Source organism: Coregonus lavaretus (genome assembly GCF_964263955.1).
Source record: "Coregonus lavaretus genome assembly, chromosome: 11".
Lineage (NCBI taxonomy): Eukaryota > Metazoa > Chordata > Actinopteri > Salmoniformes > Salmonidae > Coregonus > Coregonus lavaretus.
Window position 1 is genome coordinate 15603971 of NC_139998.1, and position 21930 is coordinate 15625900.

The 21930-nt window shown below is 46.8% G+C and overlaps 1 protein-coding gene across 1 annotated transcript; it reads left to right on the forward strand.

Moving 5' to 3' along the window:
- Positions 1-388: 388 nt before the first annotated feature.
- LOC311137721 (G1/S-specific cyclin-D2) lies at positions 389-21303 on the forward strand. The gene is made up of 5 exons (XM_084172279.1): positions 389-798; positions 2175-2390; positions 8151-8310; positions 14668-14816; positions 20837-21303. Exons 1-5 carry the CDS (start codon positions 604-606, stop codon positions 21005-21007), a joined length of 891 nt encoding a protein of 296 aa, XP_084028405.1. The 5' UTR covers positions 389-603; the 3' UTR covers positions 21008-21303.
- The last annotated feature ends 627 nt before the right edge of the window (positions 21304-21930 follow it).

The window sequence follows — 21930 nt, forward strand, 5'->3', positions numbered from 1 at the left end:
TAGCCTAATGCATGTTTATAAAGTTGTAAAATTGGAACCATTGCTACATCCCCTCTGAAAGCAGAGAAACTGTACCCCTGACGAGCTTTTACAAACACTTGCTGGACGTATTTATGAATACATGAAAATTGTATAAATAATACATTGATATGAATATAGACTATTATCCAAGTGAATTGTCTCTATTTCTAAATACGCATGAGTGGGGGTGGGGTTTTGATTGTGGTCATATAGCTTTTTATCATGATAAAATAAAATGAATATAAAGTATATAGTTGTGAAGTAAAAGTGTAGCCTAGGGAAAATAGTAACAAATGTTTGATGAGAGCATGTAGCGTCTGGGCAACTGCTCTACATAATGAGATTTGCGGCTTGCGTCATGGTCAGTAAAGGCAGGCTTCAAACGTACCCAGCCAGAAGAAAGTAGAAGTGAACTGTGGGGGAGAGGAAAAAGTTCGCAAGGAGAGGCAGGACAACTCTTGGGAGCCCTGCAGTCTCACTTTTATGCCTCCAAAATACTTTCTTTCCAGTTTATTTGCATCTAGCAATATTGTTATAGTATTTTCACAAGAATAACCTAACTTTTTAAAAACTGAAACGACCATGGAGCTGCTTTGCCTCGAAATGGACACCATCATAAGAGCTCGTCCTGATCCGAATCTTCTGTGTGATGACAGGGTATTACAAAGCCTGTTGACCATTGAAGAACGTTTTCTTCCACAATGTTCTTATTTCAAGTGCGTTCAGAAAGATATTCAGCCATTTATGAGGAGGATGGTTGCGACTTGGATGCTGGAGGTTTGTACCGAAACACTTAAACTCTGTAGGCTATTTCCGTGCCTACGACTCATCTCAAAACACAAAAATCTGACTTTTCATTGTCACTTTGTCAGGTTTGCATGGTGTGAGAAAGAGGGTTGCATATCACATTGCCGAATAGACAATCCTGATGGCATATAATCAGCTACTCGTATTTATATGATTTTATTATCTGTAGCATATTTGAACCAGGTCACCGACGATTATGTCTGAGATACATAGACATGTGGTTACAGTGGTGTATATCACCAGATAAAGCTTTTCTTTGCATATGTCTGATCTAGGAAAGGTGCCCAGGATTATTTTGTTATGTTTAAGATTGCCTAAATATTTCCATGCACACGTATGCAGTTAATCCTTGCCCTATTCTAGCCTATATTCTAACGCCATGTTGGTTTTTATAGGAACTGTTGCAGTTTTTCTGACGATTTTACAGTGTCATAAACGCTATAACAGCAGTTGAAACGTGTCAGAAATGAAAGAGCAGTGTCTAAACTACATAGTCATCATTGAAATATTTAGCAAACATGTTCTATTTATTTTTTAAATATCGGATGGCGGAAGGGGCGCGGGCCTATCTGTCCGTCTGGTCTCCACATTGAAATCCGTCACCCAGGAATTAAGTTAGATTTTTTGTACTTTGTTTGACATAATCAGTTGGGAAGGGTCTAAAAAGAAACTCGACCGTCTGAGCTTTATTTTCATGTAAGAGTTATTTGACTAGGATTCATGAAAGATTTTATATTAATTTTGGAAAAAATATTTCGATCTGGCGGTGACGCACTCGAGAGCAACCACATGCTACTTCGTATTATATTTGACAATTATTTCGCATTTAACTTCAAATGGCATGTTTATCAATTGTCGGGTCTGATGTGAAAGACATTGGTGTTCATTACGATGCGAAAATGGTAGATGTAGACAATTTATTAATATTTTTAAATATTTTATGAAAATATGACGAAGGAAAAAAAGAGTTTCCGTATAGGCTACTGTGGTGCTTGGGTATTTTTTGGCTGGGGTGATTGTGACTTGAATTCATTTCTTACTGATTGAACTGAAGGAATGCGAGTGTATTGACAGCCTGTTGACAGACCTTTTTCAAACATGGAAAATAATAAATTTAGAATGTATTGATGATGTCGCAACAAACAACTCTGGGCTGGGCTCAATTCTTGGCCAGGTCCCAAAGGGTTTCAAAGAATGGATATGCATATCTGGCTATTACATTATTTCCTTGATTTCGTTATCATTTTAATGTTTCACATGTATTTAACACATTTTAGGTAATTGAAATAACTGGAATTTGATGATGCCAAATGCTGCACATTGTCACAAGTCGCCTCTCTCTCTAGGTTTGTGAAGAACAGAAGTGTGAGGAAGAAGTTTTTCCCTTGGCGATGAACTACTTGGACAGATTTTTAGCCGTGGTTCCAACCAGAAAGTGTAATCTGCAACTTCTTGGAGCAGTTTGCATGTTCCTTGCATCCAAACTGAAAGAAACTCGTCCATTAACTGCAGAGAAACTCTGCATCTACACAGATAACTCAATCAGACCACAGGAGTTGCTGGTAAGCAGTTGGTTTCTGCCAATAAAATTATTCAATTTCAGATTGTTATTATGACGTTGTCAACATGTATATGAAACTCATAGCTAATTGTTAATGTAATCAATGCTTATGCTACGAGCCATACCTCAAAAGCCACCTACATATATATTTGTAATATTTATTCCTATTATTTTGTAGGAAAAATATTTTTGGCCTATTTACATGCAGAATCTAATTCATGGAGATCATCAGCAAACCTAGATTCATCAGCAAACCTAGATTCCATGTAAATCAATTGTTTATCTGACCATTTTTGGGCCCATCACTGTAGGACCCAGAGTGCTTTGTCCCCCAAGAGCTCTGTAATATTGGACTGTACAGTAGGTTTTTGTACAGTGGTCTCCATCGCCATCTAGTGGCAAGAATTTGCAGTAGATCGAGGTCAGTGTTGAACTGAAGCCAAGGTTTGGATCCAAGGAGTGAGTGATCTTTAGAGGCTGTAGTCTACAGAGAGGAAGTCTCACATTTTGATGGTCCTGGCAAACACAGTTTTGTCTTTGACCTCAAAAGTTTGCTTCACTCAAGGTTTAACCTAGATGTCCTCACAGAATGGACAATGTTACTGTTTTTTGTAGATCCTGCTTGAAAAAGCACATTTTCTAACGTGGGAGAATAAAGATGTTTATTACATGCATACAATACTTTTTACATTACAATTCGGCATCAGATTTGTTCACTGATTAGATGACTTGGCTGAAGGTGCTCACAACAAGGTTTCACTTGCCTTGGTTAGGGTTATTTCTGCAGTCCTTGGTACCCTAAAGTTAGAGCCCTTGGCAAGGTCATAGGGTCATGGTGGATCAGACGTACCAGTTGTTAGATAGTTCACCCCCAAGTGGTGTAGGTGAACATTTAAATAGTCTGTTTTTCACATCAGAAAAGTATTTCCTCTGCGACGCTACATAAACATAATTTAATAAACAACAGTGAATCCCACTCATGTTGTGAAATAAGTCACATATGATTCAGCCGTGGAGACTGAGAGCTCGGGGCCTGCCTGGGCCTGGCCTGGCTCCTCGGTTGATTGCTGCAGCCAGCGGCAATGTTAATTTAGATGGGGTGCTGCTGATCCCAATGCTTTGTTACTAAGTAGGTATGGGCTGGAGAGGCCAGCCACTCCCTGTGATGACAGCTCCTGGACCAGTTTATTGGCTAGGTGAGACAACCTCAGCAACTATCTCAAATCAAATCAAATCAAATGTTATTTGTCACATACACGTGTTTAGCAGATGTGTAGCGAAATGTTTGTGCTTCTAGCTCCGACAGTGCAGTCATATCTAACAATTTCACAACATATACCCAATACACACAAAAAAGTAAGGAATGGGATTTAAGAATATATACATATATGGACAAGCAATGACAGAGTGGCATGGACTAAGATACAGTAGATATTATAGAATAGAATGCAGTATATACATATGAGATGAGTAGTGCAAGATATATAAACATTATTAAAGTGACTAGTGTTCAATTTCTTAAAGTGGCCAGTGATTTCAATAGGCAGCAGCAGCCTCTAATGTGCTAGTGATGGCTATTTAACAGTCTGATGGCCTTGAGATAGAAGCTGTTTTTCATTCTCTCGGTCCCAGCTTTGATGCACCTGTACTGACCTCGCCTTCTGGATGATAGCGGGGTGAACAGGCAGTGGCTCGGGTGGTTGATGTCCTTGATGATCTTTTTGACCTTCCTGTGACATCGGGTGCTGTATGTGTCTTGGAGGACGGGTAGTTTGACCCCGGTAATGCGTTCGGCAGACCGCACCACCCTCTGGAGAGAGCCCTGCGGTTGTGGGCGGTGCAGTTGCCGTACCAGGCGGTGATACAGCCCGACAGGATGCTCTCAATTGTGCATTGGTTAACATTGTATTACATGCTGACAGAAGCAGGATCAACATCAGGTGAAGCACTACCTTTAGCTGGGAACCGGGCTGGACTGGGCAGGGCTGTATCCACCAATACTCATGTTGTTTAGGCCTGGGTGAGAGGAGAAGTGGTGCACCCTGTCCTTGAGATGGTTTCATGAGGCCTGCCTGGGTGTGTTCACAGCCAGCTTCTCTATAAGGCAGTCTTTTGGCTCACAAATAGGCACAGGAAACAGGAGATCAGCTGCTCAGCCCATGTGATAGTGTTTTGTCCCCATCTTTGGTAACAATTTCTTGTAAAATAAACCACAATGTCACCCAGAAGGTGTGACCGGAAGCACTTGCAGAAGGAAGTGGGTGCCTGCATGGAGGGTGTGTTGCAAAGTTATCTCTCTCTCTCTGTCTCTCTCTCTCTCTCTCTCTCTCTCTCTCTCTCTCTCTCTCTGTCTGTCTGTCTGTCTGTCTGTCTATCTCTGTCTGTCTGTCTGTCTGTCTGTCTGTCGGTCTGTCTGTCGGTCTGTCGGTCTGTCTGATAGACAGGGAAACACTGTGGAGTGAGGACAAGAGTTAGGTCATAGTCAGGGCCATCTATCTATACAATTCCTAATTGATTCCTTGAATTCTAACCGCAGAATCAAATCTGTGGTATTGTTAAGAAGTGACACACTGAACCTTAGCAGTTTGCAATCGTTCTATGTAAATTGATAGGGAAACACAACACCCTGTGAAACTGAAGTGGGGATATCATAGGGATGTATCATCTGGATGTTAAGTGCCGCTTGCGCCATCCAGTGTGTGGTCCCCTTTCAGAGGAGAGGAGAGATACAGTTCACCTGAGATTGGGAATAAAATGTAGTCATCGGTCCAGAGTTACCGTGTCATGGAGCTCTGAGAGCAGTTAATGGCTGCCACATTGGACCGGTGTCATCTCATGACTAAGAACCATGTGGCTCTCTGAAGGGGAAATCACTAGCTCCCAGTCACAAGGACAGTCCGAACCACACAATTCCTCCCAAATTAGTCACCAGCTCATTCCGTTACTCACCCTTTCTTCTCTAAGAAACGAGGGCAACCATACAACTCAAACATAAGCTCCCCCCCCCCCCCCCCCCCCAAGAAAAATAAAACCATGTAAGTTAAGCTAGGCCTAAATGTAATTATACTTATAGACATTGGGAAAGGGCAGTTGAGGCTACAGCGCACAGTTGAACAAGTTAAAGTTGATTAGGTCTGGTGAATCTGTCGTTTATAGTTAAGCTAATTATTTTATTCAAAGCCTCTCCTTTTATGCTGTTCATGTCAAACATTAGGTATACAGTTGTTTTGTCTGTGTGCCAGGTGAGCTGTAAATCGTTGTAAATTAGCTCAGTTTGGCATTTGTTTAACATTATCGAATACAGAGCCAGCGGCAATGTGCATTTAGATGGGGTGTGTCACGATCGTCGACTGAAGACACGGACCAAGGCGCAGCGTGATAAGCGTACATACTTTAATTGTACTTACACGAACAAAAACAACAAACAAACGATACGTGAAGTCCTAGGTTATACACAACAAACCAAACGGAACAAGATCCCACAAATAAACTGGTGCCAACAGGCTGCCTAAGTATGGTCCCCAATCAGAGACAACGAGCTACAGCTGTCTCTGATTGGGAACCACCCTGGCCAACATAGATCAACACGATCTAGAAACAAAAACATAGAAAACAAAACATAGAAAATCCACACCCTGGCTCAACATATAAGAGTCCCCAGAGCCAGGGCGTGACAGTACCCCCCCCCCAAAGGCGCGGACTGCGACCGCGCCCCACAAACACAAGAGGGTAGGGGCCGGGTGGGCATTCCGCCTCGGAGGCGGATCCGGCTCCGGGCGTGACCACCACTCTCTCTCCACCCCCCCGTTGTGCCCCTGATCTGGTCTGGCCCCGCTGGCCGGAGCTGGACTGGACACCGGTGGAGCGGATTGCTCTGGCTCCGGAGTGGAGCAGCTGACCGGTGCCGGACCAGGCACCGGTGGAACAGGCACGGGCCGTGCCGGACTGGACACACGCACCACTGGCTTGGTGCGGGGAGCAGGAACGGGCCGGACCGGGCTGACGACGCGCACCACTGGCTTGGTGCGGGGAGCAGGAACGAGCCGGACCGGGCTGACGACGCGCACCACTGGCTTGGTGCGGTGAGCAGGAACGGGCCGGACCGGGCTGACGACGCGCACCACTGGCTTGGTGCGGGGAGCAGGAACGGGCCGGACCGGCCTGACGACGCGCACCACTGGCTTGGTGCGGGGAGCAGGAACAGGCCGGACCGGGCTGGCGACGCGCACCACAGGCTTGGTGCGAGGACCAGGAACAGGCCGGACCGGGCTGGCGACGTGCACCACAGGCTTGGTGCGAGGGACAGGAACAGGCCGGACCGGGCTGGCGACGCGCACCACTGGCTTGGTGCGAGGGACAGGAACAGGCCGGACCGGGCTGGCGACGCGCACCACAGGCTTAGTGCGGGGAGCAGGAACGGGCCGGATCGTACTGGGAACACACACCACTGGCCTTGTGCGGGAATCAGGAACGGGCCGGACCGGACTGGTGACACACACCACTTGCTTGGTGCGAGGAGCGGGACTGGGTTTCCTTCTAAACCTCCGCTCCCTCTGCTGCCTAACCAGTTCCTCTCGCCGTGCCTCTACACTCTCCCTCTCCCTCATGACCAATAGCCCCCGTAACCTGGTGGCCTCCTCTCCTAGTCCGCAGATTCGCCCTGTTGCTGCCTCCTGCTGCCCCGTCATCCACGCCGTGTGACCCCCCCCCCCAAAAATGTTCTTGGGGTTGCCTCTCGCGTGTCCGTCGTCGGCGCGATTGGCGCCGTTTCTCCTCTCCTGCCTGGGCATTTACATTTGCCCATGGCCCTCTGCCCGCGAAGATCTCCTCCCAAGACCACCATTTGCCCACCTGCGACATCGCCATCTTCTCCTCCTGGGCACGCTGCTTGGTCCTCTTATGGTGGGATCTTCTGTCCACAAGGTTTGTTTTGTATTAACCTAGGACTTCACGTATCGTTTTGTTTGTTGTTTTGTCGTTAAGTACGTTAATAAAAAAATTTACGCTTATCACGCTGCGCCTTGGTCCGTGTCTTCAGTCGACGATCGTGACAGGGTGTAATGAATTGCTAGGTGCCCAAAGTAGCAAAGCAGGCCATAACTGTGGTAAAATGTAATGGCTTCCAACAGGTCATGTAGAAGGTCAAACTATGCTATCCTGTGCTAACCTATTTGCTCTGCGTTTTGTCATGCATTTGTACATGTAAAATTGATACTGTGTAATTCATTCTGCATAGATCGTTGACCAAAAGGTCAGCCATATAGCTAGGAACCCATTCATTGCCTCTGTTGGCTTGAGCATGTTAGTGAGAGCTAGTCTCAGAGTCCCCGTCCAACCCCCCTCCACCCCAATCCAATACCCAGACCTCTCAGGTCTCTCCTGAGGAAAGTCCCAGATGCCAGACGACTAGACGATGTCGTGAGGTCACCTGCGTTCGTGTGTCAGAGCTGCTGTTGCCTCAGCCAGCCTGCGTTGCTCTTTCCTAGCCAGGGAGAGTAATATAATAGCAATCTTTCTCTTCTCAACCACTCCACCCTCTGTGCTGTGTAGGCCAGGGTAGGCTCACACAGGCACAGAGACAGCCTGCCACAAACAGTACAGCCTCCTCGGGCCTGGCTCGGTCTCAGCTAGGGTGGTGCCATGGATATACAGAATGTTTAGCCTAATAGCCTCTAACATCCTAACACAGTCTCTCTCTCTCTCTCTCTCTCTCTCTCTCTCTCTCTCTCTCTCTCTCTCTCTCTCTCACTTTCTGTTTTAGGAGTGGGAGCTGGTGGTGCTGGGGAAGTTGAAGTGGAACCTGGCGGCTGTCACTCCAAATGACTTCATAGAACACATTGTGAGGAAGCTGCCGTTGCCCGAGGAGAAGTTAGTGCTGATACGCAAACACGTGCAGACCTTCATCGCCCTCTGTGCTACAGGTACGACAGGAAATAATTCTCACTGGGGGACAAGGATAGCATTTGATTAGAAAAATGTATATTATCAAAAGATGAGCCAATGGGGATGTGGGTTGCCATCTCATATCACTTTTGGCTTGTGTTCATTTTTGTGGCTCCCGAGCCACATTTTGCAAGTCAGAGCGATAACGGATGTGCTGCCAAGTCAATTAGGTGCTGATGTCTTGCGTCAACATAGTTGTGGCTGTTGCAAAATATCCTTGTCTCTCCTCTCTACGTGAAATCAAAATCCTATTCTGATCAACAATGACTGGACGAGCCCCATTCAGGTGGCTTTGTGGGCCCGTCATGCAGTGTCGTGACGCCTTATAACTTAAGTGAGATATATTACCTCCTTGTGAAAATATGTGGGGCTTAGAAAAGCATGTGTCATGGAGGACGTGTCTCTGTGACAGTCTCATGTCCACGTCCATCATGTTTCTCTCTCCCGGCTGTGGCGGCTGTGGCGGCCATGTTCTAGAGGCATATCAATGGCTAACAGAGAATGGAGTGACACTTCAAAGGGCAGCGGCCTGGTTTAAGGGACATTTGCGTGTTCCCGTGTGCTCCAGGACCGAGGGAGGATCTGACGGGAGTGGGGACTGGACATTGTCTCCTCTGCTCTCCAGGTTGGATTGTTTCTTTAAGATCAAACATCGAGCCGTGGGAGTGACAGGAGATATGATCTGAAGAACCGGAGAGGAGGAGGGGGAGAGCAAAAAAGAGAAAGAGGAGGAGTATATTGTTCCTGCAGTGCCCAATAGTGAGGCATGTCATGTTGTCATCTCTCTCTCCGTCTCCCCATCTTCTCACGCCTCCCTACTGCTTGAGGGCATGATGAATTTCCCATGTTCAGGGAGTGTTTGTGGGGCAGGTTCTGCCAGCACACACCCCAGCAGGGATCCAGAGCTGCAGCAAGGCTCCCCCTGGACTCCACCCCAGTGTCCCACCTCTGGCCCCACAGGAATGCTCCTATACTCCCTTATGGGTGAGATCCATGTGATGTTAGAGGAGTGTGTGTATGGATGGATGGAAGGGAGCTAGGGTGACAGGTCTCTAAACATGCCACTTTTGACGTGGATCCCTTTTTTGATTGTGCAATTTATATTGTATGTTGTGAAAGACGGAGCACATAGATGGTCTCCATGGGAACTGTCCCAAGTCCCATTGAAGACATGGAATTTTCCATCTCTCTCTCTCTCTCTCTCTCTCTCTCTCTCTCTCTCTCTCTTTCTCTCTCTCTCTCTTCCTACCTCTCTCTCTTTCTACCTCTCTCTCTTTCTCGCTCTTTCTTCCTCATTTTCTCCTTCTTTCTCTTCTGTGCCAATGGAGAGATTACTGTGAGGAACGACTGTGTCAGTGATCGGACCTATTCCCAAAGCAACATTGTGCAAGGCTCCCAGTGCACTTTGTCCTTAATTGCTTCAATGAGGCAGTGGATATACATTTACGAGCCTCGTGGAGGAAGATGTCTTCTTGACGTCTTGTAGAAGGGAGCCTTGCTGCAGATAACTGGGATTAGCAGCAGGCCATTTTGCCATCCAGGCAAAGAGCGAGTTGAAGAATTTGTTGCATCTGAAGATCTCTGGGAATTCAAAACCCATTTTGTGCAACGTTCCCAGCCATAAATCAACTAAACTATCTGGTGAGAATCCTCCCTGAGAATCCCCCTCCAAACATGCTGAGAAGGTGAAGCTGGAGGAGGAGGTTTCTAAGGCTTTGCTATTTGCAAGAGAGTTGACAAAGGATCACCTGGGGCCTCAGTATTTCATGCATAGAAGAGATTGAACTCACCCCCACCTCCACCCCCTCTTCTTGGGAAACTTGCATAAACCAAGCCTTCTGTTTTCGAGGGAGCGAGAGAAAGAGAGAGGAGAGGTGGAGAGACAAAAAAGCCTCTCATTTTTAATGGTTCCTCTCTTTTGATGGAAAAGTTCAGTTCGAGGCACTCGGTGGGGATTTGGTCAGGTGGTGGCGGGCCGGGCGGCGCAGGTCGTTTCAGTATTAATTATTAACGCGGGAGGGTCCATTCAGCACTATGCAAATAGTCTAGGGCTCTGCTAGAGCCCGGGAGAAAAGAGACAAAGAGCTGGCCCTACATTTCATATGCACAGGCATGTAAGGGTCAGCACAGCAGGGGCACTTGATAGGAAACACCAGCTTCTCCCCGGGGCAGCCTACAGGATAATGGTGGAGAAACAAGCTCATTAAGAGAGATTATGGCCTCCTTCTTCCACAGAGACACCAAGCACTCCTTGTCCCCATGTTTCCCCCCTCCCCCCTGGTCTCTTGTCTCGTTCTCTTTCAATAGATATAAAGAAGGGGTTGGGGAACAAAACAGATAGGCCTGAACATGTCTGATGGTAATCAGATCTATCCTACTACTTTACTAGAGTCATCTTGAGAGAGACCACGCTGTGGTCAAACATGTTGAAGAGACCTGCTGTAACATGCAAGGAGATGTGGCTTTGACAGAAGTTAGGGTGACCGTGAACCTAAACTAGTGGGTCACGAACACCTGAAGTCCACTCTCATTAATAGGCAAGATGGAGGAACACAATGGATCCTTTAGACCCCATCAGGATGTCAGTTAGCCTGTTTGGACACTCTTGGCTCCCCTAGCACTTGATTAGAGTGTAGAATACAGTGGAAATAGGTTTCTCCTGTAGGTAGGGAGAGTCAGTGTTTAGGTATTGCCCTCTTGAATCTGCCCTCTTGTTTTCTTCCTGAATGCCTGTTGGATGGAGAGTTGGAGAGTCCCTTAACTTCTCTAGTGAGATGTGATTCAGACTCCACTGGACTGCATGGCGGAGGTCTTTCATCTTTATTACCAGTGTTTGTTGACTGAAAAAGCTTCCGATTTGATTAGTCAGAGCATCCAATGAATTACCCTCCTCCTTCTCCTCCAACCAATGATCCTCTCTCTCTCTCCGTCCGCTCCAACTCCATTGATGTCTGCAGCATCCATCCTTGAGGCTGGAGGAAGCTTTCTCACAGTATGCACACAGGAATGTGTTACACGGTGTGTCATAGAATGGTATGTCCTGAGGTAGCCTCACTTCACTGTGGTAATCAACACCTCATCTGAAGGACTGGGAGCAGTTTGTCCATACATCCACCATAAGGGAAAGGAATTCATTTGTAGACGTTGCAGTTGTCCTAGCAAGTCTTTGGTTTGAACCTCTACCTACTTGTATGTTATGAGTTATTTTATAAGTGGACAGACATTAACCACAAGGAATAACATCTGAGGTTTGGAAGTAAAGTAAATGTTAGTGGCTGGTGGGTTTTGAGTTTGACCTGAATGATGTTCTCATGACATGAGAAGTCTCCCTGAGCACAGCTGGGGTTTCTGGGTAAAGATGCGTCGGTCAGCTGTTTATCCAATCTTATCGGTTGAATCCTGTCTGGAAACAAAACACAACAACAGAAAGCCAGGGATGAGGGATTCTAACTGGCCTCCAAACGAAAGCTGCCAATTCATATTCTTCCAGCTTGGAGGGGTCTGCGTCCTCCCACGCTAGGCCAGAGTGCTGTTGCTCAAGTCTCTGGGTCACGGTGGTGCAACACTGAAGCAAGTTGTTACAGGATCCAACCGTTAAGGAGGATTCCTGTTTTTGTTTCTGGCAAATCACTGTGCCTTTGGGGCTGTGCTGTGGTGACCCAAACTAATTTCTTCTTTCAGGGTTAATTGTTTTCAGTTGGAGTAGATCTGCTATTATGGAATAGGCAAAGTTATGAAACCTGCTAAGATAAGATTGTCAGATGAATATTTCCTAGAAAAGGAACGCTCTCTTTCTATGCTGCAGTAGTAAGCATACTGCAATAAAAGTCAAAGTTCACAGTTGTGAAGCTTGTAGTGCCTGATCTCTCTAACCCATGCTAGTTTACAGTCTAACTAAACGTCTGTAAACGTTGTTTTGACTACCTGGTCCACTCCATTAGTGGTGAGAAACAGCATAATACCAGGCCCAAAATGATGTTTGTCTATGACCTTAATCAATCAATAGGGCCCAGGTCCTCAAAATGGAACCTAGTAAAAAATAAATAAATAAGCTTTACATCTGTATAGAACACAGGCTCTTGATTTATTGCACTATACTTTTTTTCTTCTTTACTTTTTGGCTGTTACTCAAGTTTAAATGTGTATACAGTGCATCTCACCCACCCAGGAGTTGGCCCTGGTGAGCATGGCAGGCCAGGCAGGCAGGGTGAGCAGAGTGGAGTGGAGAGAAGGCCTGGGGATGGATGCTGTGGAGGGGGGAGGAGAAAGGGCCATTGAAGGGGGTGAGAGGCCTGAAGGCTGGGCCAGCCAGCCGCTGCTCACAGGGAGCTTTCCATTGCAGGCGTTCCCACTCAGCTATATACACTGTTTATCCTCTGCATGAATATCAATGAGGCTAGCCTAAAATACGACCATTCTTCCCCACTACTCGCAGCAGCCACCACTGACCCACCAGCCCCAGAGTGGCAGCCTCCGTCGGCTGCACGCGTATGCCCCTTGTTCTACAACAGACCTGTCTTGTCCTCCGGGGCCAAAAATCTGCTTGCTGCCCACTGCTCCACTTAGGCCCCTTGCTTATTGTGTGTGTCCGTGTCCGCGTGTGCACACATATAGGCTTACAATAGGTCCATGTAGGTCTTAGTCCTTTTTTCACTATAGAAAGCTCTGCTGTTAAAGTCGTGATGTAATGCTCTGGGCTCTCTGCCCTCGTTCCTGTTGGCTGGAGGTTGTCTTTAATAAATCGGCCCGTGGCAGTGGCCCAGCAGCTAACACAGGGGTGTATAATAAGTTCATTTATTTGTCAACACTGAGCCACAACATGAGAAAGCGCCTGGCTCTGCATGTTAAAAAGGCTGCTGCAGTAGCTGTCAAAGGACCTATCTCTTTGATTTGGAGAGAGAAAAAATAGAAAAGTAAGACCTCCCCTTCAGAGCCGTCTCTCTCTCACACAGTTTGCTATTGCTGTTGAATATGACAATATGTAAATGCGCCGGCTGTTTCTCTATGGCCCTGTCCACTACTCGCCCATAGGTGGTCCGGCTACAGTGCAAAAGCTGTGGGGGGAGAAGGGAGGTGGGAGGGAGGGGGACATTTTTCTTCTTCCAAAAACTCACAAGGGTCTGGACACAGACTAGAGAGCAATGTGCAGCAGAGCGTTGTCCCCCATCACCCCCACCCCTCCCTCCTTGTCGCCTACTCCCCCCCTTGTCCCTACTGTCCCCAGCCCCACAGTCACCCGCTCCACTACTCTTTGTACAGCCGTCGGATTGAATTGGTATCAGTGGAGAGGGTCTGTTGCCGGGTCTCTCAATTGGGTGAGATGAGGTGATGATTTCAGACAATGGCGCCACACTCACCTGCCTTTCCTCTCTCAGGCCTGCCACTGGCTGCACTCAATTAATATGCAGAAAAAATAGGAGCTCCGCTAGTACAAATCACTGGCTGTTGTAGCAACAAAGAGCTGGGCATGTGTGCCATTCAGTCACCCCAACCAGCTTGTTTCTGGAAAGAGAGATAGACAGTGGAGCGATAGAGAGAGGGAATTGAAACTTGGGGGGGGGGGGGGGGGGCGACAGACTTAAAGGAGTATAATTATTTTTTTCTCCCTTCCTGGTCTCCTGGCCCGTTCACAAGCTGTCTTATTTGCATTATGAATGACAGTGAGGGGAGCTAACAAGGTTATTGGTCTTTGAGACGCACGCCTGCGACCACACGTGGAAAAAGGACCTACAGCAGTGAGCATTGGCAAAGGGACTGTGGCTCTTTATTCCACCCTTTCTAAGCGCTATGGGGCTTTTTTCAGCCAGCACACGGTTTACTCAGGAGCTGGAAGAAAAGGGGCCGGACCAGGGAAGGTGACTGGCGCAGAAGGGTGGAGGAGCAGGGGGGTTTGGGGTTTGCTTTCAGCTCTTTTACAACCTCATTACACAGGGCCCTGGTCATTAGTGGGAGCCAGAGCTAAAGAGGATTATTTATGACTGCCAGATTAGCCAATCAAATTGTCTCTAGGGGGAGTGTCTGTCTGTACCCCTATTGTGTCCCTTGAAGAAAATTATTCACGTCTCACTCATTAAATGCATTAAATGTAGTGGCATTTGATGACTCACCTGTAGTGTGTGTGTGGTGTGTATCTCTGGAAGTGGGGATCAGTGTAAAGGTGTTTGAACTGGGGATATGGATCTCTAAAATTGACATGTTTTATAGATTTACTGCTGGGTACCCTTTTTAAATCAGTTTTACCTCTATAGAACTGTTTTTGAGCAGATGGACAAATGCTTCCTCCATTACAGCCATGTAGCCTTAGAATAATCAGCATGTTTTTTGTCCTCCAACAGACTTCAACTTCGCAATGTACCCCCCATCCATGATCGCCACAGGCAGTGTGGGAGCGGCTATCTGTGGCCTCCAGTTGGACTCGGGTGACCAGTCACAGTGGGGGGACAGTCTCACAGACCTGCTGGCCAAAATCACCAACACTGAAGTGGTGAGTGACCTGTGTTTCTGTCCAAATCTGATTTGAGAGAATGTTTTTTTTCGAGTTATCTTCTCAGCCTAATCAGTATGAGTAAGAGCAGAGGTTGACGTCTACTCACGGACTCTTTCTCAGAAGCATTATTCAGTTGGGTATATCTGAGGACCTACACTTACAGTAAAGTTTATTTGAAATATATGAGTCAAGGCCTATATGTGAGTCAAAGTTGAACCACCACTAAGTCTTTGATCTCTTCAGCCAATCAGCATCTCCTGCAAAACCAGCCCATACAGAAATACCTCAACCACTGATTACGATTGATAGACAGCCTTTGACTGGGTCTGTAAATCTAGACGTAGCTCACGTTCCACCTAATTCATCCCAAAAGGTCACATGTCACGTCTGCATGGAGTTGCTATGCAAAGGTGGTGAGATGTCATCCTGTGATTTCCCCCTTCAATCCAGGTTAGTTTCTGACAGCCCAGGCAGCAGCACACGGCCTTGCAGGTCCCTGACATAAAAGAGCTGTTAATCCACGCAAACTGGGGAAGCAGAGCCAGGCCAGGCCGCCCTATGTGTGGCTCTGGGGGTAGAGCAGCACTGTGGCGGGGTGGTGGTGGAGGGGTGCTCAGTCCAAACACAGGCAGGCAGGCAGACTGGGCCTCAGCTGGCTCCTGCGCCTAGCTTTCGTCAGGAGAGCGGGGGGAGCTAGCTGGGTTAGCTGCAGGGGTGGGGATGGGGGAAGGGACTGCAGGATGGGGGTAGGTGAGGGAGGGCGGGTGTACGGGGCAGACTCCCTGATGGCAAGCTCTAACCTCGTCTGTCAGTAGCATCCTAACATTCCTGGGTCATGTGTTGTGGGCATTCCTCCTCCTGTGAGGCCGGACTGAGTGACCTGAGGGCTGCCTGCTTTGTCCTGACTGGGGGCCTGTAAGGCCAGTCCACCCTGCTGTGGCTTGGGGGGAGAGGAGACCTGGGGGCATGAGGGTGGGGGGCCGAGTCTGCCTGAGCTGCATGGGCCTCTGTTCTGGCTGGCCCTCTCCTGCTAAACTGACTGCCAGACAGAGCAAGAGACAGACTCTGAGCTTCACAAGGCCTGTCCCGCTGTGGGAGAGTCCCGCTGTGGGAGAGGAGGATAGGAGGGGAGAAAGCAGTTGAAGTGTGAAAAGGGACACCAGGGAAGCATGGCCAGTGTCCCGCCTCACTTGCGATGATTACCCCCTCTCTCTCATGCCCAATAATGCATCTCTGCTGGAGAGGCTCCCTCCCCACTGTGTGCTGTGTGAAGTCTTGCTCCGTAGCCGAGGAAAAACAAATAGCTGGCCTGAGCAGCACAGGCCCTCGTGTGTGTGTTGGGACCCAGGGGTGTGAGGTCTGAGGCAAGGGAGTTGACTGCTGGCTCCATGATCCTCACATTCCTGGATACAGACAGGCCATGGATTCAGAAAACACCAGAGCAGGGCCGCCCTTGTGATGCAACGTATACCACGAGTCTGAGGAGTTTTAGCACAACGCTGCTACAGTAGACTAGTCTGCCAGAAAAGCATTTTTGGAAAGAAGATGCTTGACGATTACTTAGCACTGCTCTGTCTATGGTCTCGCTATAACAGCAGAAGAGGAGTTGGTGATTGCGGGCTGTGTCATTTCACTCTTACCCCACCTTTTCCAAGCTCAATCACTTAATGCTTCAATCCTAATGGCTACCACCTCCTCAATTATCAATTTGAACGCTTCAATCATAATGGCTACCACTACCACAATTATCAATTTGAACACAGTCATCAGTGTGGTATGAAACGGAGGATAAAAGTATACACACATTTGGTTTGGCGTGCTGGCTGGGGAGATGGCACGGAGCTGGGATGGAGATGGCCAGGCAAAATATGAAGTAAAGCCTGGCTGCCGATGCCAACACCACCCCCTGGCACCCCACAGTCATCTGTGGTATCCAGAGCCTGTGGTTTTCAGAGTGGACATGCGATGGGGCCAAGTCACCGTCTCGCGCCGCCTGCCGCCGCCCAGAGGAATTTGAGTATAGCCTTAGATACACCTGGTGTGGCACAGAAAGCAGCCTGTCAGGCACAGCAGCCGGTTGGTGAGCCTTCACGCCAAGCCATGATGGGCAAGAGGCTGGCGGGGAGGAAGAATGAAAACTGTGTTTCTAGGAGGTTTCGATTTGTTGTGATTCCTGTAAGACCTGAGGGATTCTCTGTTGCTGGGGTTTTGCTGACAGATCTACGCTGCTACCGTCGGCCATTTGGTGCGTCTGTTTTGATTCTCAACATCCAAGAAGCCAAAAGCATTGCTAGCGAAAGGTAGGACTATAGAAACTGGTTTGACAGAAAACGTACTGTAACTCAGTTCATCTGAAACTTCCATTGAAGCTCAAAGCACAGAAGGTCCTTCTCTGTTCTAGCACACAGCAGGCTGAGACAGGAAGAGAGGAAGGGGGAGATGGAGGGGCTAGAATACTGTTTCCTCGTTTTTGTCTGCTTTTCTTGGCAAGCATCCACTCTCACTCTCTCCCATTCATCTTTTCTCTCAGAGTAGCTCACCAGGACACAGGAAACACACACACACCCCTGTCCTCCACAGCCCTTTCATTCTTTCCCTGACCCTCTCTCCCCCTTTTCTTCCCTTCCTGCGCCCCTCCACTCATCATCCACCCCTCCTGACTCACATTGAGATCTTCTCTTAGCCAAAGTTGTTTCTAATTTAATCTGGTATTGTATTATATTGAACAACGATGTGTCTATGAATGTGAAATATAGCCAAAGGGAATGGGATAGCAACTTGTGATGCTCAAACATGACATTGCTCAACATGGGGTCATGGGTCATGGGTTATGGGTTCTACATCGGGTCATGGGTTGGGCTGACCGCCTCCAGGGTATGGCATGACACCCCTCCTAAACACACACACACAAACACACACCATGCTGTCTCAACCGCTGTCTCTGCACAGAGTAGCACTGCCTAGTCTGGTACAGTAGTTAAGAAATTCCATGGTTTCACAGATTTCTTCCTCTGGTTTTGGCTGTTTGCTCGACTTCCTCCTTTGGGCTCTGTGACGTCACAATGGATGCATATGGATAACCCGAGCAGCGTGGTTCCTCCTCACATTGTTGTTTGATTTGTCTGTCAAAATCATCTTAATACATATGGATGTCTTTGGGTGGAGTTCAGTTTCAGGTTTTAATGTCACATGCACTAGTAGAGTGAAATGCCTTTCTTGCTAGCTCTAAACCCAACAATAAAGTCAACAATACCAATGTAATACTAAGAATAACAAGGTAGAACAAAAACACACAATAAATAAAAATAAGAAGAACACGAGAAGTAAGCATACTATATACAGGGTCAGTTCCAGGGTCAGTTCCAGGTTCAGTTCCAGTACCATATTTACAATGTGCAGGGATACTGGAGTGATAGAGGTAGATACTGTATATATTGGGGTAAGGTGACTAGGCATCAGGAGATATGATAAACAGAGTAGCAGCAGCGCATATGATGATTGTGAGTGGGTGTGCGTATGTGTAGAGTCAGTATAAATGTGTGTGCATGTAATGTGTGTGTGAGCAAATGAAGTGAGTGTGTGTGCGTGCGTGCGTGTGTCAGTGTGTGTGAGTGTGTAGAGTCCTGTGAGTGTGCATAGAGACAGTGCAAAAATCGAATACAAGGGTCAACTCAGATGTAGCTACATGTAGCCATTTTGTTAGCGATTTAGCAGTCTTATGGCTTGGGGATAGAAGCTGTTTAGGAGCCTGTTGGTGTCAGACTTGACTTAAGGGGTGGGAGTGGGGGAATGGGGACAAAATTCCTACTTTGTTCCCAGTGTATTCCCAGCGCTGCCTTCCTTTGTATCTAAATACCTAAAAACCTATCTGAAAACAATATTGGTGTTTCCAGTAGTCACACATTGAAGCCATTAAAGGTTCTCAAATTAAGCCTGCGGGCCTTGGCATTGGGTCCGATCTGCAGCTTTAAAGAGCATCAGAGAGGGGAATGTCTTTTAAGAAGTAAAGGCCTGCATTCTTGCGGTAAAACACGGGCAGTTCCTTTACATGTTTTGTGCTTTAGTACATTTTCTCTGAGCATTTTTTTTTTTTTTACAACTAATGAAGCACATGTTGGTGGGAAGTTGGGGACCTCTGGAGCAGATTATGGGGACGCTGGGCCCACTAACCCTAGCCCTGTCCCCATCCAGGTCCACTATAGGTCGAAAATAGAAGAAATGTATTGAGTCTTAACTGTTATTTAGGTATTTAGGTAAGCCCATTGATCTGATACATTTGCCTTGTCCTCAATTGGGCCCAAATACAGAATTCTAATTATTTTTTGAGTAATTAATGAATTATTTACAAAGTAATTCAATATGCTCACTTAATCTAGCCTAAGTAGTGTATTATAGATTTAGCATTCGTTAGCTTAAGGCTTTTCCTGGAGATTTTGGCATTGTGACCTTTGACACGGTGACCTTTCGTCACTCAGCCGTATTCAACTCCTGAGGAGCAATTCCCATGTGATAGGCCTCTGTTCTCATTTCACCAAGGCAGCAGGCAACACTTGCCCAGGCCCAGAAGCCATAACACAGGTTCAAACTGTGGCCCATCAGGTTTAAATTACCTGTAAATGTCAAAGGAATGTTCCCCTCTCCACAAGCTTCTGGCCATGGGGCTCTCTCAGGAATATTTCCCACAGCCACCCCTGTGCTTAAAGGCCCAGTGCAGTCAAAATGCAGTTTTGCCTGTGTTTTGTATCATATTGTACAACAGCTGATGAAAAGTGTGAAAACATTTGATCAGTGTTTTTTCCTGATAGTTGCTGTATGAAAATACAATCTACACATGACCTTCTAATCAGCAAGTTTTGCATGGGTAGGGTTTTGGCTTGCCTGGTGATATCACCAGGCGCTATGTTAGTTAATAAACCAATAACAAATAGTTCCAAATCTCTCTGCCAATAACAGATAGGTTCAGTTTTCCTCTCACCCAGACAGTCTTAGCAAAATGTTAGCTTTTTAAAAATTATGTTTGACAATTTGAATGGAAAACTATTACAGTAAGGTACTTAATTACCTAGCAATGATTTGATATTGACATAAAAACAGGTGCATTGGGCCTTTAAAACCAACAGAGGACAAGGGGAGGGATGGCTGAGGGTGCATTACTGTTTTAAACCACCAGAGGGCAGCAGTGTCATAGACTGCAAGCCATAAGCGTAGTTATTACAGGGCACTCTTATGTTAATAGTCAGATCAGAACTCTTCCTCTCTAATACTTCCAACCTGAGAGCTGAACCTTGGGGCCACAGCAGGCTGATGGGGGGCTCAGGGCTGTTGAGAGGGTGCTTTCTCTGGAGGATTCTCAGGTTCTGCCGGCTCTCTTTGATGCTGAAACCGATCTGCCTGGCTCTCAGGTGGCCCCCTGCAGGCAGAGACTGGCTCTCGTTAAAAAAAGCACCACCTTTGTGTTCCCACAGGACGTGGATGTAATTAACATAGCTTAGCTTCAGTACTGGGGCCTATACCTGTGTTTTCACCGTTGTCAAGGCTACTGGTGTGTTGTGTGTGTGTGTGGGATGAATAGGGGGATGGGGGAGGCGTTCAGTGCTGGGCCATAGTGGGCTGAGGTAATGCTTGGCCTGGTCCTCTTCTCCGCTCAGACTTAGCTGTCTGTGGGGGCGGCAGGCAGGGTAGCGGTCATCCAGTCAGGAGACTGAAGGTCTGTGTCAGTATCACTTCTGTTCTGTCAGGGCTGGGGCTGTGGATTATGGAAAGGATAAGTAACCTTATAAAATAACAGGCAGATAAGTGGCTGTGACACTATATATTGATCCAGTAATCTACAAAATATTCCAATGTTTGCTTTGGCTATAATTTGGAAGGTTATTGTATTTGTGGAATGATATGTTTGTGTGTGTGTATGTGCATGCACATGTGTGTCTGTCTGAGTCTGACTGTATTTGCATATCCATGTGTACTGTGCACTGTTCCTATATTGACGGACATGTCTGTTTGGTTGTGTGTTGCAGGACTGTCTGAAGGAGTGTCAGGAGCAGATAGAGAGGGTCTTGGTGAGCAGCCTGCGTGAAGGGCAGCAACAGCAGCAGCAGCAGCAGGTCCAGCGTGGCCCCAGCAGTAAGACCATGGACGAGCTGGATCAGTCCAGCACCCCAACGGATGTTCGCGACATCAACTTGTGAGCCTGCAAAGAGCAGTAGCGCATCCGGAATACGCATCAAATCAACATAAAAAACGACAAAAAACTAAAACAACAAAAAACAAACTACCCCTTAAAAAAAGTGCTTGCTAATTTTTGTGGATATTTTTTTAATTTTGTAATATAAAAACATGTGCCCATGTATTGTACGAAATGAAAGCTATTTTTAGATATAAAATGGATATAAGGACGCTCTGTGGTGCTTCAGATAAACAGAAGGCAAGCCAATTATATGTTGCGTTCTGTTTTTGATTGTATAGTCATAATAAAGTTATATCGAATAAGAAAACAATAGCTTAATAAGGCATAAAAAAAGGTGTGGGGAGACCATTCGAGGCTTGCATATATGGGATCACAATCGGGGCAAGGTTTTTCTGTTTTGTTTTGTTCATTATTTTGGTTCATGTTGGTCTGCCTGAGATAGGAGCCCAATAAGGGCTCCGCTGACCGTGAATGGCAGGTCTCAACGTGGCATGGTTTGGCTGTGTGTTGGTGACGAGGGGAGCATTTTGCAGGAATTGCAGAGTGTTGTACTAAGAAAGAGACAAGTAGGGTCCAGGGAACAGCCAAGTATATAATAGTGAATTATTATTATTATTATTATTATTATTATTATTAAGAAACGTATTTGTGAATACAGAGTAATAGACGTCAATAAGCTCTTTTTGTCAGGCTGATTGTTTGTGTGTGTGTGTGTGTGTGTGTGTGTGCGCATGCATCTGTGTGTTTGTGAGTGAGTGAGTGTGTGTGACTGCCATGATGTGTGATTTTTGTATCAGCTCAACTGTGTGTTTGTGGGTGGAAGTGTTATGGCTTGGCGCTAGAGTGGAAAGACTAGTGGTAGACTATGGAACAGGCAGAAGATGCATTCTCTGCAGGGCATCTATGTTATATCACTGCCTTAAG